The sequence below is a fragment of the Mus caroli genome, unplaced genomic scaffold (genome assembly GCF_978045245.1).
Source record: "Mus caroli unplaced genomic scaffold, Mus_caroli_1 scaffold_20, whole genome shotgun sequence".
Lineage (NCBI taxonomy): Eukaryota > Metazoa > Chordata > Mammalia > Rodentia > Muridae > Mus > Mus caroli.
The window spans coordinates 14,539,970-14,557,420 of NW_028227275.1; the positions used below are offsets into that span (position 1 = coordinate 14,539,970).

Below are 17,451 nucleotides of genomic sequence, written 5' to 3' on the forward strand. Positions count from 1 at the left end.
TGCCATTTTAGGCATCCCTAGCCTGCAACATATGTGTTCATTTACCTGAAAAATAAAGAAAGAAGTGACAGACAAGTCTAATCAACAGAATGGCTGGGTCACCTTTCCTCTTTATCACATCCCTCTGAAAGGGCCATCCTGGGCTCAGGGAGCCTGCAGTGTGCTGGACCTCGCCAGTCTCACACTGCAGTCAATTGTAACTGGGCACATCAGGAACTCTAGCGCCAGCCGCCTGAGTCGAATTAGGGTTCCTGAGACAAAGAGAGCGGGACAAAACTGTCTGTCAAAGTCAGTATGAGGGCACTCAGAATTCTGGAATGTCCCATTGGGAACATATCTCTTTTGAAAAAGATGAATCTGCCCTTAGAATTCACCCCAGTGTTCTATGGGCCTAAGCATCCTCAAACTCCCTAATTAAACACCTCTGAGGCCATGCTAACCTCACCTCCTCCTCTAGTGCCCAAATTCTCCTTTGCTGGGATCTCAGGATGATCAAGATTTTCTCATCAAAGCCTCTGTCGTTGAAGGCTGTTCCTTGCTCGTTTTTGAGGCAAGGTCTCACCTACCCCAGGCTGGTCTCACACTCTCTGTGTAGCTGGGGAGGGAGGACCTGTGCTTCTGATCCTCACAGCTCTGAGTGCTGGGGCCTTAGGTTGTGCTGCCTCTCCTGGTTTCATCTGGTACTGGAGAGCAAACACAGAGCTTCCTGCATAGAATACCAGGCAAGTATTCTACCATCTGGACTGTGCCCTGGCCCCAGGGTTTACATCTGATTTATCAGCTCCTAATAAGGACCTGTGTCCCTTCATTGATTCTTCCTTTAATCTTCATAACTTCTTTAATATGGGCCCTAGAAGCAAACCCAGAATTTCCCTAAAGGTTTAATGAGAGCACCTTACAAGGGGAGAGAAATCCTGTTTGGATCTCTTAGCTTTCCTTTTTTCAAAAACATCACTTAAGACAGATGATTGGGGGGGGGGGGGCTGGAGAGATGATTCAGCAGTTAAGAGAACTGACTGCTCTTCAAGAGGTCCTGAGTTCAAATCCCAGCAACCACATGAGTTATGACCCATGGGATCTGAATCCCTCTTCTGGTGTGTGTGAAAACAGAATATATATATTGGTTTTTTGAGACAGGGTTTCTCTGCATAGCCCTGGCTGTCCTGGAACTCACTTTGTAGACCAGGCTGGCCTCTAACTCAGAAATCCACCTGCCTTTGCCTCCCAAGTGCTGGGATTAAAGGTGTGTGCCACCATGCCCGGCATAAAATATTTTTAAAAAGACAAACTACAGACATCATTGTGGTATCAATATCAAGGTGAACTGAAGTCAAATTTATTTTTTATTTGTTTTCTTTTTCATTCAGTTACAGGGGAAAAATTGCAGACAGCAACCTAAAGAACACTCCTAGCAAATTTGAGTTGACAATCTTTTGTCATGGCTAGCATAAATTTAGTAAGTACTGTGCTTCCTGGTAAGCACAGAGAAGAACCCAGAGGTGTCCTGTGGTAGGCCAGAAGGAAGATAATTCTCACAAAGTTGTTCTACTTCTGACCACTAGGTGGCACAAGAACTCTGAAATAGAAAAATAGAAAAGCAGGCGATTTGCTGTGACCCTTCAATTAACATCCTCTAAAAGTCACTCTTATTCTTAGCAGTGGTCTAGCTTGTGGTGGCTTTGCCACCTTCACATAGTCTGTGCAGTGGCGAAGAGCAGGCTAAGAGGCCTCTGTGACTGTCCTTTAGCCACCCTCTCGAGCCTGGTGGGCTCCGAGTTGGCCGTAGATCTAGCAGTTTTTCCTCTTGCCACAGCAGCCTCCCGCACCTTCACGTGCATGTCTGGGCTTCATCTTGTCAGAGTCCTCTGCAAGCTTGAATGGATCTCTGATTAGAACCTGTCAAAAGACAAAAGCAGAATTAGCGTACAGAGGGGCACTGAAGCACCCCAACATTGATATTTCTGGGGCTGGTGAGATGGCTCAGTGGGTAAGAGCACCCGACTGCTCTTCCGAAGGTCTGGAGTTCAAATCCCAGCAACCACATGGTGGCTCACAACCATCCGTAATGAGATCTGACTCCCTCTTCTGGAGTGTCTGAAAACAGCTACAGTGTACTTACATATAATCAATAAATCTTTAAAAAAAAAAAAAGATTGATATTTCTGTTTGATGTGGGCTGATTTACCAAGGAAGGAGAAAATGTTAACCCTGTCCACCCTTGGAGGAGCACTGCCACCCTTGGAGGAGCACTGCCACCCTTGTGGGAGCACTGCCACCCTTGCAGGAGCATTGCCACTCTAGAATACAAATAGCCTTTTAAGATAAACATAAATCTGTCCCCTACCCCAGCAATGTAGAAGTGGAGGCAGAAAGATCTGGACTTAAGATCATCTTTGTCTGCATAGTGAGTTGGAGGCCAGCCTGGGCTACAAGTTAAGGAACAAAAGATGACTCTATGTTTTGGAAGCTCTAATTAGATTATCAGTCACTCTTCCAGGGTAACCTTTACTTTGTTCAAGAAAGGGAGGATTAATTTGGGGGGTTTGTTGTTGTTGTTTGTTTGTTTTTGTTTTTTTGAGACAGGGTTCCATGTAGCCCAGGCTGGCTTCCAACTCACAATGATACTAAGAGAATGTTGAGGATACACACCCACCCATCCCACACCCACCCACCCCAATTCATGCTGTGCTGGGGACTGAACCCAGGCTCTGTGCACGTAGACGAGAACTTTACCAGCTGAACTAGAGCTCCACCCCAAAAGCAACTTTTATTGTTGTTCTGAGATTGTCTTACACTAAAACCTAGGTCGGCCCGGAACTCTTGGTGATCCTCCTGCCTCAGCTTCTTAAGTGCTGAAGCTACCATGGCCTGCTTAAAAGTAGTCTCTGCTGGGCCAGGGAAGCTGATTTCCCCCAGTTGATTCTGTTCCGTGAGATCCTCATGAGCAAGCGCTTTTTACCCTTGGAACGGAAATCCTGAAAAGCTATCTATACCCTGTCCTCCAGAACTATGTGCACGAGGCAGGAATGTTAAGTCTGCTGATGTCCAGATTAGAGATGGCCATCTCCAGTCACCCTGACCGTGGAACACAGAGTGCATTCGCTCAGGAGGCACAGCTGTCTTCACTTTTCCTCCTCTTATCTCAAATGAGCTGCCTCTTACAGTGACACCAGCGGACCAAGAGCCAACTGGGGCCAAAGACAGGAAACCCAGGGCATGAACAAGTCACCCGAAGGGTGAGGTGCACTGCGAAGTTTACATCCTGCTATCACCGACGGGCATTCCAACAGGAGCCGGTAAGGCCACTATACTCAGGAGACTGACAGCCTTGTTTTAATGGTGGCCATGTTCTCACTGGCCCTCAGTTCCTACCTTTCTTCTTTGTTAGAGATTTATTTTTATTTTACGTGTACGGGTGTTTCTCTTGTTTGTGGCTCCTGGGTGCTGCATGTGTGCAGTGCCTGTGGGGGCCAGAAGAAGAGGCTGAACCCCCAGAACTGGACTTACAGATGGCTGTAAGCAGCCATGCAGGTGCTGGGAACCAAACCTGGGTCCTAAGCGAAAGAAGAGGAGCAAGTGATCTTAACTACTGAGACATCTGTCCAGCCCATTTCCTCCTTCCTGATGTCAGAAGGTCACCCTGGACCTGGACTCGGGGTCAAGCAGAGGAGAGCCTGTGTTCCATGCCGACGCTGTTGCTCTAGGAGATGGCTCAGAGGGTACTCACTGCACAAGCATGAGAGCCTGAGTTCAGCTATCAGCATCTACATCAAAAGCCAGACAGATGGTTGCACATGCCTGTGACTGCAGCACTGGGGACAGTAGGGACAGGAGAATTCCTGGAGCTCACCGGTCATCCAGCCTGGCTGACACCGTGAGCTGCAAGTTCAGTGACCCCGAATAAATAAATAAATAAATAAATAAATAAATAAGGTTGAAGCTGTAGAGATAGCTCAGTGGTTAAGAGCACTGGCTGCTCTTCCAGAGGACTGGAGTTCAATTCCCAGCACCCACATGGCAGCTCACAACTGTCTGTAACTCCAAGACCTGACACCCTCACGCAGACCATTCAGGCAAAACACCGACACACATAAAATAAAAATTGAAAAGAAATAGGATGGAGAGTGATAGAAGTAGACACCAGACATTTACCTGTGGTCTCTGTGTGTGCACACACAGGTGTGTGCACCTACCTGCGTGTGCACATACACGCATGCGCACACATACACACTCACACATGCCAAATGTGTGTTTCTAGTTCTGAAGGATGAGCATGAGATGGAAGAGGAAGGAGCTGGAAGAAGCATCCTTTGCAGGGGTGCAGCGTGCTGCTTAACGCACCCACTCCTGAAGGAGGTGTGAGTTCTAATTCACTGTCTAGCCATGTGGCTTGGGATGAGGGCATCCATCTCCCTGCACCTCAGCTTCTTCACCTATAGGTCTGAGTATCACAAAGGTCACTGTGAGGACCACACAGTACCTTGAACAAGTGACTGCCCCATAAAACTCAACACCTCTAAATTATTCCACCTTTCACTCAGGTCATTGCCACCATTACTACTGGCTGCAGCGAGACATCCCTGCATGCCCCATTTGCATCACTTCTGATAAGGCCATGTTTTAGCAATGTAACTTGTTGACCGACTTGATTTGATACAGAGTCTTCTATACTCCAGGCTGGCCTTGAACATGTAGCTGAGAATGGCCTTGGACTCCTGATCCTCCTGCCCCCATCTCTCTCTCCAGGTGCATGCCCTCATAACTAGCAATAATGTAACTTCTGTTGTAGCAAAACGTGGCTTGTCCGGATTCAATCAAAGATAAAGAGGGCTAGGGGATAGCTCAACAGGAGTGTGCTTACCTTGTACGCACAACATCATGAGTTCAGTCCCCAGAAATGAGGGGGGAAAGGAGGAGGAGGAAGGGGAGAAGGAGGAGGAAGAGGAGAAGGAGGAGGAAGAGGAGGAGGAGAAAAAAACAGAGGAAGAGGAAAAAAGAGGGGGGGAGATGAAGGTCTCAAGCCATTCATAAACCAATTTGCAGCAAATTGGCAATTTCCACCCTCCACGGTGGCAGCTGACGGAGGACAAACGCATACAATCACCCGTTCTCTCTGCACGCCAGGGGTTATCACCAACCTTCCATCACCTCGAAAACTCGAGGCTGTGTTTCTAGGTCACACAGCTGTTTCCTCCTGGTGCCTAGCTGGCTGCAAACAAAACTCCAAGAACTATGACTTGATGGAGATGAGATAGTGTGTCTCTACCTCTCTCAGCCTCTAACCTTATTGTTGCTGGGGTGGGTTGGAGGCAAAGAGCAGTATAGGAAGGGTTCCCAGGTGTTATCACACAGTTCGAGTGGGATGCAGAAAGTTAGAACACTGGGAAGACAGGCTTGAAGGAGGTACAGAGGCTGCTGATGGAGGCTGGGGACTCTTGGCCTATGAGCCTTGCTTTTCCCATGACCTTATAGGAGCCAAGCAACCAAGGGGAGAGGCACAGTGTGTGCCAGTGCAGGAGGGCTGTCTGCTCCCTTGATTCTGTTTATGGCTGTAGATTCCATGGATCCTACAGACACTGCCACGATACCTGATAACTGAGAGCCTGAAACACAGAGGGATTGGTGTTTCTCTGGTGGGAAATAACCCTAAGAAAATGAGGAATCTTGGGCAAATGGAACATCCGTTGTATACATGATCCTCAGTGAGGTAACCCAATCATAAAAGAAGTCACTTGATATGCACTCACTGATAAGTGGATATTAGCCCAGAAACCTAGAATACCCAAGATACAACTTCCAAAACACAAGAAAATCAAGAAGGAAGACCAACGCGTTGATGCTTCATTCCTCCCTAGAATATGGAGTAAAATATCCATGGAAGGAGTTGCAGAGACAAAGTTTGGAACTAAGATGAAAGGATGGACTATCCAGAGACTGCCCCACCCAGGGGTCCATCCCATAATCAGCCACCAAACCCAGACACTGTTGCATATGTCAGAAAGTTTTTGCTGAAGGGACCCTGATACAGCTGTCTCCTGTGAGGCTTTGCCAGTGCCTGGCAAATACAGAAGTGGATGCTCACAGCCATTTATAGGATGGAACACAGGGCCCCCAATGTAGGAGCTAGAGAAAGTACCCAAGAGCTGAAGGGGTCTGCAACCCTATAGGTGGAACAACAATATGAACTAACCAGTACCCCCAGAGCTCGTGTCTCTAGCTGCATATGTAGCAGAAGATGGCCTAGTCGGCCATCATTGGGAAGAGAGGCCCCTTGGTCTAGCAAACTTTATATGCCCTAGTACAGGGGAACACCAGGACCAAGAAGTGGGAGTGAATGGGTAGGGGAGCAGGGGGGGGCGGATATAGGGGACTTTTGGGATAGCATTTGAAATGTAAATGAAGAAAATATCTAATTTTAAAAAAAAAGAAAATGAGGAATTGTGCCAACTCATCTGGCGCCTGTATAGTGCCCTCCACAACCAAAGAAATCGCTGTACTACAGACTGGATCACTGTGGGCACAGGAGAGACATGGCCGAATTCCGAATTTGGGGGCGGGGGGTGGGGGAGGGAGCCTGCTAGGACAAAAGCATCCAGAAAAGCAGGGACGAAGCCCAGGATGCTGCAGGAGCTGAACAGTCACAAACCACCCTACACTCAGTGTCTCAGGGACCAGAACAGAAAACAAGCTGTCAAAAACCACAACCCTTGAGAACAGTCTGGTTCCTGTTCTTCTCCTCTTTTGACAGGATGTTTCTGATATGGGTCAGGCTATTGTTGCCAGCTTGGGACAGACTGAAGATAGCTTGGACAGGGGGAGTTTTGTCACCATGTCTGATAGGGAAGCGGGGCAAATCAAAGTGACAAGAGATAAGAAATGGAAGTCCGGTTAAGATAACAAGAAAGCTCTGTGGAAGAGACGGACACAAGCTGCTGGAGTCTTGCAAGGCTTTGAGAAGGACTTTGAGCCCGAAGAAGAGGAAGGGAATTTCCCAGGAAGGCTGGAAGTTCAATGATTTAGTAGTATTGGCAAAGCAAGATGGATCTACCAACTCCCTGGGACTAGGGGTGGGGCTGGAGATGCCTCGAAGCAAGGATTGTAGAAGGCGACTGACCCTCACACGGAGCTGACTGCTTAATTAGTTCTCAAAGATACGTCTCTAAGGCAATCCAGACTGTTCTCCAGGGTTTGGGACATTCTGAAGCTTATGGGGTAATAAAGTCAGAAATGTATTCGCTTCTGGGAGGCTCCCCGATCCTGCAGGGTAGTAAGGGGTGGCTATTTTATTAGGAAAGGCTCCTGGGGGTTGGGGGGAGTTTGGTCTCAAGATTCAGGTAGCTAAGGTGGTAATGAGAGGAAGCAAACGGGACCCTGTTCGCCCTTCTGCCCCTAGACAGAGAGCAGTAGAAGACAGAGCTGCCATGCTGGGAGCAGAGAGTCAACGAAGGAGTCAGAGGAGGCTGGAACCACACTGCCTCCAACGAGGCACACAGAACCCGGAGAATGACTGTGGCTTATAGGGCGCTAAATGCAGTAAGACCTAGTATCTACGCTGAGGTACCTACATTACCCAGGGATCAGGAGAAAAGGCACACCCTCCCTTAGCTCTGCGCTCTCTCTGTCCTCAGCAATCCTGTGACACTGGACTCATGAGACTGTCCACTTTGCCTCCACTTAATTCTTTCTCAGGAATACCTGTTCAGTCTCTACCTGTCACAGAGCAGTGACTTCAGGCCCCATTCCAAACTGATATTATCTGCTCCCATTCTCGTAATAATAACCCTGGAAAAGAGGAATGTTGTAGCCTCAGAAGCTAGGACAACGAAGGTGCTGTCTCCTCTGACAGAGGAGACAGGTCATCAACTCCAGCAAGATCCAAGGCTCCAGGCTACCCATGAGGTTCCTAGGAGTGGCCAGATCTGATAGGACCCATCTGTTTCCAGGCAGAGTAGGAAATGAGACGCAAGCCTCCCACATGGTGACTGACATAGCGACATGCGCAGGGAGAGTCAAGGTGCAGAGACACCCCTCTACCAGGTTTGCTAAAGCAACTAGACTTTACCCGTACAACAGATGGCATGAGCTGAGCTCTCTGGCAAGAACGAGATGTATCTGTCCTAAGCTCTGGAGGGAGCTGAAACTGGATAGACTTCTTTAGACATCAGTATCAAATCATGTATAATGTCACTGCACATAAGTGCAGAGTAGACTGAGTCCTCGCTGGGCACCCTGCAAAGTGCCCTACTAGAAAGCCATCAGAGGGCAGACCCCCCTCACTATTTCCAGGCAGTGGGAAGGATGGAGCCTAGCTACTTACAGAGCTGCCTCCCCTCCACAGGGTATAGTGTGGGGTGAGGTTTAATGTACACTGGAAAATGTGGGGCATGCAGTTAGGTGAAACTGAAGTGTCTGCGCTGCAGCCCAACCTACCACAGGCACCACGTGGCTTCTCAGACAGGAGGAAACCAGGGCGGCTGATGGACAAAATTCCGGGTGGTATGTCTGCTAGCATGTGAGGCCCATCAAGCGTACCGATGACTGGGCACAGAGAGCATACATGGTGGATGGCACAGTGGTAAGCGAGGTAAGCACCTACTGGCTTCACCAAGTCCTCCTTCCTCTGAGGGAGATCGGCATGGCCTTAAGAACTGTGCCAGACTGGCAGGACCCAGAGCTCAGCTCCCCAGGTCATGCTGTTAGGGGTGGCACCCAGACACCTCGTGGCACTCTCCTCTGCCACGGAACCCAGAGGCAGCAGGCTTGGTGCAGAAAGAAAGAACGACTCGTTAACTAATGAGGCTCACCTCGGCTGGCTAGGCTGAAGTCCCTGGAGAACATGAATATCTCTGGCTGCCATGTCTGATCCTTGTGACTCCTAGAGGGCTCAGAGTCCTGTCCCAGAGGCCATTCATGCCCAGGCTGTGCACCGAGATTCTATAGAGTTAATACAAAGCCCGGCTGCCCTGCTATTCATCCGTGGTAAGGACTAAATCCAAGAACTCAGGCCTGTCATCTCAGAGAATGGCAAGACTAGACTGGGCTACACGGCAAGCCTCTGTTTCAAAAAGAAAAATGAAAAATAATTCAAAATAAATAATAAGTAAACGCAGAGATAGGGGACAACGAAGTAGTTTCCAGTGGCCTGTGCTACCTGGTCAACTGGCTACTTCTCCCTACAGTATGAGGTGTCTCCCGCTCTTCCAACTTGGTCCATAGCAATCCCATGAGACCATGGAGTGTAGCCAGTATTTATTAGGCAATTCCATTAGGGCTTCCACTCATCACAATGGTCTTTTTCCTAAAGCCAGTCTTTACCCAGCATTCCTTATGAGACTTCCTGTCCTGTGTGCCTTCCTCTGTCACAGCTGGTTGCTGGTTGATGTGTTATGACTGTCATCATCTAGGGAGGTCAGCTGTTTAATTAGTATATTTTGTATTGATAGAAATGTAAGGTTTTTTTGTTTAATTATTCTATACTAATAAAAATTTAAGGTTTTTGTTTGATTACTATAACTAATAAAGATTTAAATTTTTGTTTAATTATTCTATATTAATAAAAATTTAAGTCTTTTCTTTATTATACATTGATAAAATTTCAGCTTTTTTCTTTAACTGTTGTTTATTGACAGAAATTTAAGTTATTTTGTTAGACTACTATTTGACTATACTGTACATAAGCCATTTATTAAAAATATGATGGTTCTTATAATTATTTCTATTATATAGAGATTGCTAATCTTAGAGAAAAAGACAATTCTTAAACAGAAAGGGAGATATAAAATAAAAACGTAAGTGTTCTTTAGAAAATCAGTTAGATGATGTTTTGCTGGGGCAAACATGTAAAGAAGGGTTTTCCTAAAGTAGAAACAGGCAGAAGACGAAGGCAAACTCATTAAAAAAAAAAAAAAAAATTCCAGGGAGGCAGGTGAGATGGCTCAGCGGGTAAGAGCACTGACGGCTCTTCCGAAGGTCCTGAGTTCAAATCCCAGCAACCACATGGTGGCTCACAACCACCCAGAATGGAATCTGGCACCCTCTTCTGGTGTCTGAAGACAGCTACAGTGCACTTACTTATAATAATAAATAAATAAAAATCTTTTTTAAAAAATCCACTAAAACAGACGCAAGAGAGAAAATGTTCGGCTAGAGCAAATGCATAAAAAGACATGATAAAGGATTCTTTGCTAACAATACATGCATAGTGGCCCGCCTTGCATTGTGTCGTCGAGCTACATTTGTGGGGGCTCCCTAGAGAAAAACACACCAAAAAACCTTCCGATGGTGCGCTACAGTTTCTTGCTGCCTCGGAGGACTCGGGCCAACTGACAGATGATGTCAACTGACACAGACACACGTGCTGAGATGAGACACACAGAAGACACGTGATGTTTGCAGGGTAAACAGGACTCGACAGACAGTGACAAAGGCTGAGCCTGGCTTGCTTATAGAGCTAACTACGACACGCCTGTGAGTCTTGAATCTTCGCTGATCTTCAAGACACAACCAAAAGAGAGACACAACAAAAAACTCCAGACGTCTCTCCTGCTGACTTATGCTGAGGCTGAGGCCTGACTTTCTCTACTAGGTCACGTCACCACGGTTGCTACCAAACTAGACTACTAGTATATCCATAAAATATTTACGAGTAGTTCTAGCTGCCACTACTAACCTATAAACTAAACTGCTGATTTCCAGATAACACAGATGAAAATTGCTCCAAAAAAACCTTTCTAAACATGGCCACTTCCCCCATATCCTTGCTTTCCCACTACCTCTAATGGGTGGTGGACTAAAAGAGAGGTTAAAGCGTTTAAAACCATCACAAAAAGTAAAATTAAAAAAAATTAAAGTTATAGTTGGTTTTTGGCTGGTTTGGGGTACATGTGAAGTTGATGTGTGACTGTGTGTGTGACTGTGTGTGTGTTTGCGTGTCCTGGAAGTGGGGCTCTTAGCAAACCTACATGAATGGCTAGTAGGCTTCTTATCCTTCTGTAGGAGATACGCTGACTTGTCAGTCTTGTTCTGGGGTCTCTGGCGGGAAAGCCTGATTGCTATTGTCTGCACAGTTGTCCTGCCTCTCCTCACACGGCGCTTCTACTGTTGCTGCGGACTTTCTTTACAAGTTGAGCAAATGGCCTCTTAGCATGCTGCCAGCACAGTGCTACGACTCTTTGCAGGATCATGGTGTGCTGTGGCCGAGGCAGGCACATAAGAGAGGAAGAATCATAAAAAATGCTGGTTTTAGGAAAAAAGACTATTCATTCCCAGCGTGGTTGCGATGGCTTGTTCCCCGGCCCCCTCTCTTTCTCTAAAGAAAAAAAAAATAAAATAAAATAAAAGAATTGGTCTCAGAGAAACTGGGTTAGCACATTCTAATCCCAGTGCTGGGGGCAGAGTGAGTTCAAGAACAGCTCGGTCTACATAGTGTATTCTAGGACAGCCTGGCCTACAGTGAGACCCGACTCAAAAACAATGATCATGTTATGGCTGCAGCCATCTTCAGCTGTAACTACCATGTTGTCATCCCCAAAGTGCCTCTAAGCATCTGCATTTCCTGCTATTTTTCTGACAAATGATACCAGGTAAGGGCCCTTAGAGCAGTACTGAGCACAGCACTGCAGAGTCAGTCTCAGGAATGCAGCAGCAGCAGCCTGATAAATCCCTGAGATAAACAGACACACTCCAGCTAGAATAAAGTCCCTTACGGCTTGCTCCACAAACTGGCTCCTCTTTCTGACCAGTACTGCTGCGGCCTAGCACTACGTATCTGTCAGTAAGTCCGTCTGTACTGTGTACAGACCTGGATCTGTCTGTGTCTCCTTCAGCACCTCAAAGAAGTGCTCACACCTGAGGACTGGGTGGTCTCAAACAGGTCTCTAATAAATTTGACTCTCTTAAAGTCTGTGAGGGGGAAATTCTACAAGGCTTACCAGTATATCCATGTACGCCCACTGTATAAACTACAATTAGGTACAAACAACAAAAGAGTGAAAACTTTTAGAAAAAGATCGTTTCTGAGACCAGGGTAAAGGGCACCTGGGAGAACAATTATAAAATCCTGAAAAGAAGGCTGGGTGGCAGTGGCTCACGCCTTTAGTCCCACACTCGGGAGGCAGAGGCAGGCAGATTTGAGGCCAGCCTGGTCTATAAAACAAGTTTCAGATCAGCCAGGTCTATATATAGAAACCCTGTCCTGAAAAAAAACAAAACAAAAAAACAAAAAGAAAAATCCTGAAAAGGGTGAGTGAGCTAATGCCTACAAATTGTTCTTTGACCTCAACCTGTACACGTAAAATAAATACAGATGAAATAAAATACCATTGCCTAAAAAAATTAGAATATGATACAAAGTAGCATTTCACACTGCTGGGGAAATGATGACTATTTAATAAATGAAATAAAAACTGTGACTAGTTGATATTTGGAATGAAATGTCGCAGGCTCTGTAGTATAAAAACAGGGACTCCTAAGCTTCTTCTATCAGAAAAATGGTTCCTCGTGCCCTTGGACTTCTACAGAATCATATTCCAAATCCTAGAGAGTCCCCAAACATTTTGCGGCTGGGGCTTTTATACAGTTCTAGCTTGTCTCCCATATATGGCTACACACACTTTTTATTGGCTGCTTTAAATTACTGGGCAGTGGGCTAGACTGAGAAGGGAGGAAGCAGGAGGCTGCCAGAGAGATGCGGTCAGTCTGCACACCATGGGATAGGAGCTACTGAACAACCATGTGTGTACATGTATGGACATGGACCAGACCACGTGGCTGCTTCCTGGGCTTCTTTTCTGTTAGCCCTTGGAGGCTCCCTCCTCCCCCTAACCATCTGAAGTCAGCAGTGGTGGTCTATGTCCGTAATCCTGAATGTGGGAGGTAGAGACAGGATGGATGATCAGGAGTTTATTCCAACCTGGGCAACGTAAACTCTGTCTCAAAAGAAAAAAAGGGTGTGTGTCACACATCTGCAGGGGTGTGTGTCACACATCTGCAGGGGTGTGTGTCACACATCTGCAGGGGTGTGTGTCACACATCTGCAGGGGTGTGTGTCACACATCTACAGTGGTAGACGGAAAGAGATGCAGATCAAAACTCTACAACTTCCCCATCGAGGCTCATGTAGGGTGGGTGGCTCACAGCCATCTATGACTCTATTCCAGGGGACCAGATGCCTTCCTCTGACCTCCGCAGGCACCAGGCACATATGTGGCATGCATACATCCATACAGGCAAAACACTCATATGCATAGAATAAAATTAAAAACAAGCTAACGATAAAAAACCAAACTAATAAAACAGACCTAACTAAAGGTCATGCGATCATCTCTGAGGTGATGAAGTGGAGGCTGGTTTCTTCAGTTTCTATCTTTCTGGCATCCTGGCTCCTGAACCTTCTAGCCTCAGAGAAGTCCTCCTAGTTTTCCTTTATTGGAAATCTTTCTGAGCACACTGCCTGCTGGTGCACAGGGTGTGCACTGGTGTGCACAGCTTTACTCTGGAACACCCCCATATGGAGGAGAAGCCGTGCTCACTGCTGGCTGCACAGCAGCAGGAAGCTACTGCTCATTAGGACAGACTGACATCACTCACAGGACTGACAGATGACAACGCTGTCGTCATTTGTACCTCGTGTAATGAAAGCGAGCCTGCACGGACGTGTTCTTGCTAGCTTAGCATCTTCATGGAGTTACTGGCTTGTTTGTTCGAGTTACCTCCCTTGGCCAGATGGCCCTGGAGGAGATCAGGACGATAAAGGGAGACGCTGGCTAGACTTGGTCCAGATGTTCAGAGAACAAGGGAAGAGGGTAAGAGATAAGGACAGCAGCAGTGACATCATAGATCCCAGGGACAAGGCTGGCCACCTGACAAGAGGGCAAGAATGCACTGGGAACTGATGGCCTTTGTCCCCCCCCATGCCCCCCATCCCCCGATCTGCTAAAGCCTGAAGGCTGTAGATAAGGGAAGGCGGGTTTTAGAGGATTGGTCCACCGCCATCTCGGATCACCTGCTTCCGTGTAAGCACAGCTTAGAGATTCCATTCTGTCCCTGCTCTTGGTATGTGTGGTGACTGGCAACAGGGCTACTGTGTTCTGGTGACATTACTAGGGATACAAAGTAGCGCACCTACTGTGGATGACAGGGTGGTTCAGTACAAGCTAGCGACATGACTGAAAATGATGCCCTATGCCTTTTAATCCCAGGACAGGACACTTGGATCTCTGTGAGTTCAAGGCCAACCTGGTCTATATACTGAGTTCCAGGCTGGCCAGGGCTATGCAGTGAGACCCTGTCTCAAAAGCAAATAACACCAAAAGCCTCCAAAAGTTAGAAATACAAAAAGAAAAAAAAAATCCATTGTTCAGTACAGATGCGAAATCTTTGAAAGCAGAAAGCCAAACAAGCATTTGCATATCCGTGTTCCTAAAAGCACTGTTAATAATCTACTGCAGGACAGCAGTCATCAAGTGAAGGACAGATGAACCCAGGTATTCTATCTCTGCTCCCAGACGAGTGAGACAGTGGAGCATGCTCAGTGAAGAAGCGCTGGAAACACAGGTGAAAGGACAGACACAAAAGGTCAAGCACACGTGGATCCACTCATGAGAAATGTCCAAAACAGACGGAACCCTGCAGTCAAAACCACCAGACACTGCTAAGAGCCAGTCAGGAGAAACGGGCAAAGAGCTGCTTATTGGGTAGGAGGGGTCAGACTCCATGGCTGGACAACCTGAGGAGTCAATTATCATCCCTCTACTCCCATCCGCTGTCCCCTGGCCTTACCTACTCCTCCCCTGAGAGAACAAAAGACTACATATCAAAAAAAGGTCTGGCCTGTCTCAGGGTAAAGCCTGGACAGTGAGAGACCACAGTCTGTGAGAGCCGCCCAGTGTACAGGCGACTCGGAGCTTAGGCAGGAACGGTGATGATAAATCAGCTTCAGCCCTGATCTTTGTTGCTTTGCTTTGCTTGTTTTAAAGCTTCATTTCTTCTTATTTTATGTGTCTGGGTGCTTTGCCTCAGACACGGAGGCCAGAATACACCATCAGCTCCCCAGGAACTGGATTAATAGACTTGGTACTTGCCATGTGGGTCTGAGACCTGAGCCCGTAAGACCGTAAGTCCTCTGGAAGAGCAAAACTGAACACCTGAGCTATCTCTCCATCCCAAGAGTCAACATTTCTTTTTTTTTTAATTATGTATTTATTTTATGTATATGAGTACACTGTAGCTGTCTTCAGATGCACCAGAAGAGGGCATCGGATCCCATGACAGATGGTTGTGAGCCACTATGTGGTTGCTGGGAATGGAACTCAGGACCTCTGGAAGAGCAGCCAGTGCTTTTAAATGCTGAGCCATCTCTCCAGCCCCAACATTTCTTGAGTATTTAAACTATCTTATAGTAAACTCATCCAGGACTTTAAAAATATCAATTAAACCAAATGCCACTGAGTTATACATTTCTAAATGTTTAAAATGCGGAGCTGACACATGGCTCAGCAGGCAAAGGTGCGTGATGTCAAAGTTGATGACCCAAGTTTAATCCCTGAACACCATATGACGGAAAGACAGGACCAACTTTCACAAGCTGTTCTTTCACCTCTATGCACGCGCACGCACGCGCACACACACACTAACACACACACACACACACACACTAACACACACACACACACTAACACACACACACACACTAACACACACACACACACTAACACACACACACACACACTAACACACACACACTAACACACACACACGCACACACACACACACTAACACACACACACACACTAACACACACACACATGCACACACACACACTAACACACACACACACACTAACACACACACACTAACACACACACACACACTAACACACACACACACTAACACACACACACACTAACACACACACACACTAACACACACACACTCACACACACTAACACACACACTAACACACACACACACTAACACACACACACACACACACTAACACACACACACACACTAACACACACACACACTAACACACACACACTCACACACACTAACACACACACACACACACTAACACACACACACACTAAATAAACAAACACATAAAACAAATGATGATGACTCAGCGACAGCTGTTCTTCCAGAGGACACAGGTTCAAGTCCCCACATGGCAGCTCTTAACTCATCCAGTCCCAGGGGAATCGGATGCTCTCTCCTAGCCTCTGAAGGGACCAAGCACACATGTGGTATAGACATATGGGTAGGCCAAACACTCATAGAAAGAAAATAGTAATTAAAAAAATCTTTTTACATTTTTTTAGATTTATTTATTATATATAAGTACACTGTAGTTGTCTTCAGACACCCCAGAATAGGGCATCAGATCTCATTACAGATGGTTGTGAGCCACCATGTGGTTGCTGGGATTTGAACTCAGGACCTTTGGAAGAGCAGTCAGTGCTCTTAACCTCTGAGCCATCTCTCCAGCCCAAAGATTTATTTATTTTTTTTATTATATTTAAGCACACTGTAGCTGTCTTCAGACACTCCAGAAGAGGGTGTCAGATCTCATTACAGATGGTTGTGAACCACCATGTGGTTGCTGGGATTTGAACTCAGGACCTCTGGAAGAGCAGTCAGTGCTCTTAACCACTGAGCCATCTCTCCAGCCCCCTTTTTACATTTTTAAATGGCTAAATTAATAAGAAGTATATTAATTTTATCTTAGCTTTGGTGCTTACCAAAAGGAAACCGGTGCTTTCAAACACTCACCTGGGGGTTTATTTTGAGACAAGGCCTTGCTTTACTGCCCACCTTGGTCTTGGATTCATGTACTGCTTCCCCTCAAGATTAGTCACTAGAATTATGGGTGTGTGGTATTGAGTCCAACATGTACGGCTTTTTTTGTGGCAACTCTTAACTTGTTTTGTATCGGGGACCCTTTTAAAAGCTTGCTTTTGACACTCCCCCTTTTCTTGTCCCCCACTCCCACTCCCACCCCTGGAGTTGAGGATGGAACCCAGGGCCTTGCACTTGCTAGGCAAACACTTTACCCCTGAGATAAATCCCCAACCCCCGTTTTGAAAACTTGATCAAAGAGAGAGGTAGTTAACCAAGAAAGTTAAAGATTTTATATATATATATATATATATATATATATATATCATATCACATATATATCATATATATATCATCACATGATGAGGCAGGATATAATTCAGGCAAAAGTACATACGAGAAGAGACTATAAAGCTAATACACACACATATATGTATATATATACACACACACACATATATACACACACACACATATATATATATATACACACACACACACACATATATATACATACACACACACACACAGTGAGTGGTAGAAGGCCTATTGATACCCTTCAGTTAATTCACAGAATTCCAAAAACCTCAAAGGTCATTACTGACATGTTGTTAG

The 17,451-nt window shown here is 46.3% G+C and overlaps 1 protein-coding gene across 1 annotated transcript in view; it reads right to left on the reverse strand.

The window, feature by feature from the left end:
* Window positions 1-1,300: 1,300 nt before the first annotated feature.
* As3mt (arsenite methyltransferase) overlaps window positions 1,301-17,451 on the reverse strand; it is a 33,832-nt gene continuing 17,681 nt past the window's right edge. Inside the window, exon 11 of the mRNA XM_021151362.2 lies at window positions 1,301-1,896. Within this exon, the coding sequence (XP_021007021.1) occupies window positions 1,789-1,896 (108 nt within the window). The 3' untranslated portion in view covers window positions 1,301-1,788. The remainder of the gene's footprint in view (window positions 1,897-17,451) is intronic.